A 1,787-nucleotide genomic window follows, 5' to 3' on the forward strand; every position below is an offset into this window, starting at 1 on the left:
AAACTAATGAACTCACCAACCTTTTGGTTGACACTTTAAAGCATGTTTATTCTCAGGTACGAAAGAAATCTTTCGCTGTGCATTTGCTCATTTTAGAGATATTACTTGGAGTCATTCATTACATATTTCAAAAGACGTTGCATTCGAGTCGTTGAGTTCATCAAGATTATTATTAAGTCAATTATAGATGGATATATTATAAAATAGTATGCATGCTGTTAACTGTCGATGTAAATGAAAGTTTGTCTTTTAAAAACGAATGCAATGTTTGTAAAATGTATCATATAGAGGTCAAGTACCTCGCAATGTAATCAACTAATGTGAATCGTTTGTAATCAATATGGACTTTGTCCGGATGGATTAGGACGGGTCCTTTCAATGCATAGCTGGTAACATCCTGTTAACTCAAGAGATTATGAGAGGCTACCATCTAAATAGAGGCGTTCCGAGATGTGCCTTTAAAGTGGATATCCAGAAAGCTTATGACACTGTTGATTGGGAGTTTCTGAAAGCTATCCTTAAGGGCTTTGGATTTCCAAGGCGTATGATCTTATGGATAATGAAATGTGTGACTTCTACATCTTTTTCCATTAATGTTAATGGCGAAATTCATGGATATTTCAAGGGTAAGAGGGGCTTACGTCAAGGTGATCCTATGTCTCCCTATCTCTTTACTTTAGTGATGGAAGTCCTTTCATTAATGTTGCGTAGGAATGCTCGTCAATACGAAAATTTTAAGTATCATCCTAAATGTGAGAAGTTAGATATCATTAATTTATGCTTCGCTGATGATCTTTTCCTGTTCTCCTATTCTGATATAAACTCGGTTAAAGTCATAAGTGATGAGCTTAAGGAGTTTCAAGCTTGTTCTGACCATGTTACCTTTTGATGAAGGGGTATTGCCGGTCCGTTATTTGGGGGTGCCATTGCTTTCATCTCGCCTCTTATATCGGGATTGTAAAATTTTGGTAGAGCGTGTTAAGAATAAGGTGACCGATTGGAAGAATAAATTTCTCTCATTTGTGAAATGACCCGTCCTAATCCATTCGGACGAAGTCCATATCGATTATAAACGATTCACAACAGTTGATTTCATCGCGAGGTACTAGACCTCTATATGGTACATTTTACAAACATTACATTCGTTTTTAAAAGACAAACTTTTGTTACATCGACAGTTGACAGACAAGTATAGCATTTCATAATATATCCAAATATAATTGACTTAATAATAATCTTGATGAACTCAACGACTCGAATGTAACATCTTTTGAAATATGTCATGAATGACTCCAAGTAATATCCCTAAAATGAGCTAATGCACAACGGAAGATTTCTTTCAAACCTGAGAATAAACATGCTTTAAAGTGTCAACCAAAAGGTTGGTGAGTTTATTAGTTTAACATAAATAATCATTTCATAATTTTAATAGACCACAAGATTTCATATTTCCATTTCTCATAAACATACGTCCCATGCATAGAGACAAAATATCCTTCATATGGATTGAACACCTGGTAACCGACATTCATAATATGCATATAAGAATATCCCCATCATTTCGGGATCCTCCTTCGGACATGATATAAATTTCGAAGTACTAAAGCATCCGGTACTTTGGATGGGGCTTGTTGGGCCCAATAGATCTATCTTTAGAGTTCGCGTCAATTAGGGTGTCTGTTCTCTAATTTTTAGATTACCAGATTAAAAAAGGGGCATATTCGATTTAATAATCCAGCCATAGAATGTAATTTTAGATACTTGTGTCTATTTCGTAAAACAGTTAT

At 35.0% G+C, this 1,787-nt stretch overlaps 1 protein-coding gene across 1 annotated transcript; it reads left to right on the forward strand.

The window, feature by feature from the left end:
• The first annotated feature begins 415 nt into the window (after positions 1 to 415).
• On the forward strand, positions 416 to 889 carry LOC139889465 (secreted RxLR effector protein 78-like). Its single transcript, XM_071872417.1, has one exon. The coding sequence runs from the start codon at positions 416 to 418 to the stop codon at positions 887 to 889; it is 474 nt and encodes a 157-aa protein (XP_071728518.1).
• Positions 890 to 1,787: the final 898 nt, after the last annotated feature.

Source organism: Rutidosis leptorrhynchoides, chromosome 2 (assembly GCF_046630445.1).
Source record: "Rutidosis leptorrhynchoides isolate AG116_Rl617_1_P2 chromosome 2, CSIRO_AGI_Rlap_v1, whole genome shotgun sequence".
Taxonomy (NCBI): domain Eukaryota; kingdom Viridiplantae; phylum Streptophyta; class Magnoliopsida; order Asterales; family Asteraceae; genus Rutidosis; species Rutidosis leptorrhynchoides.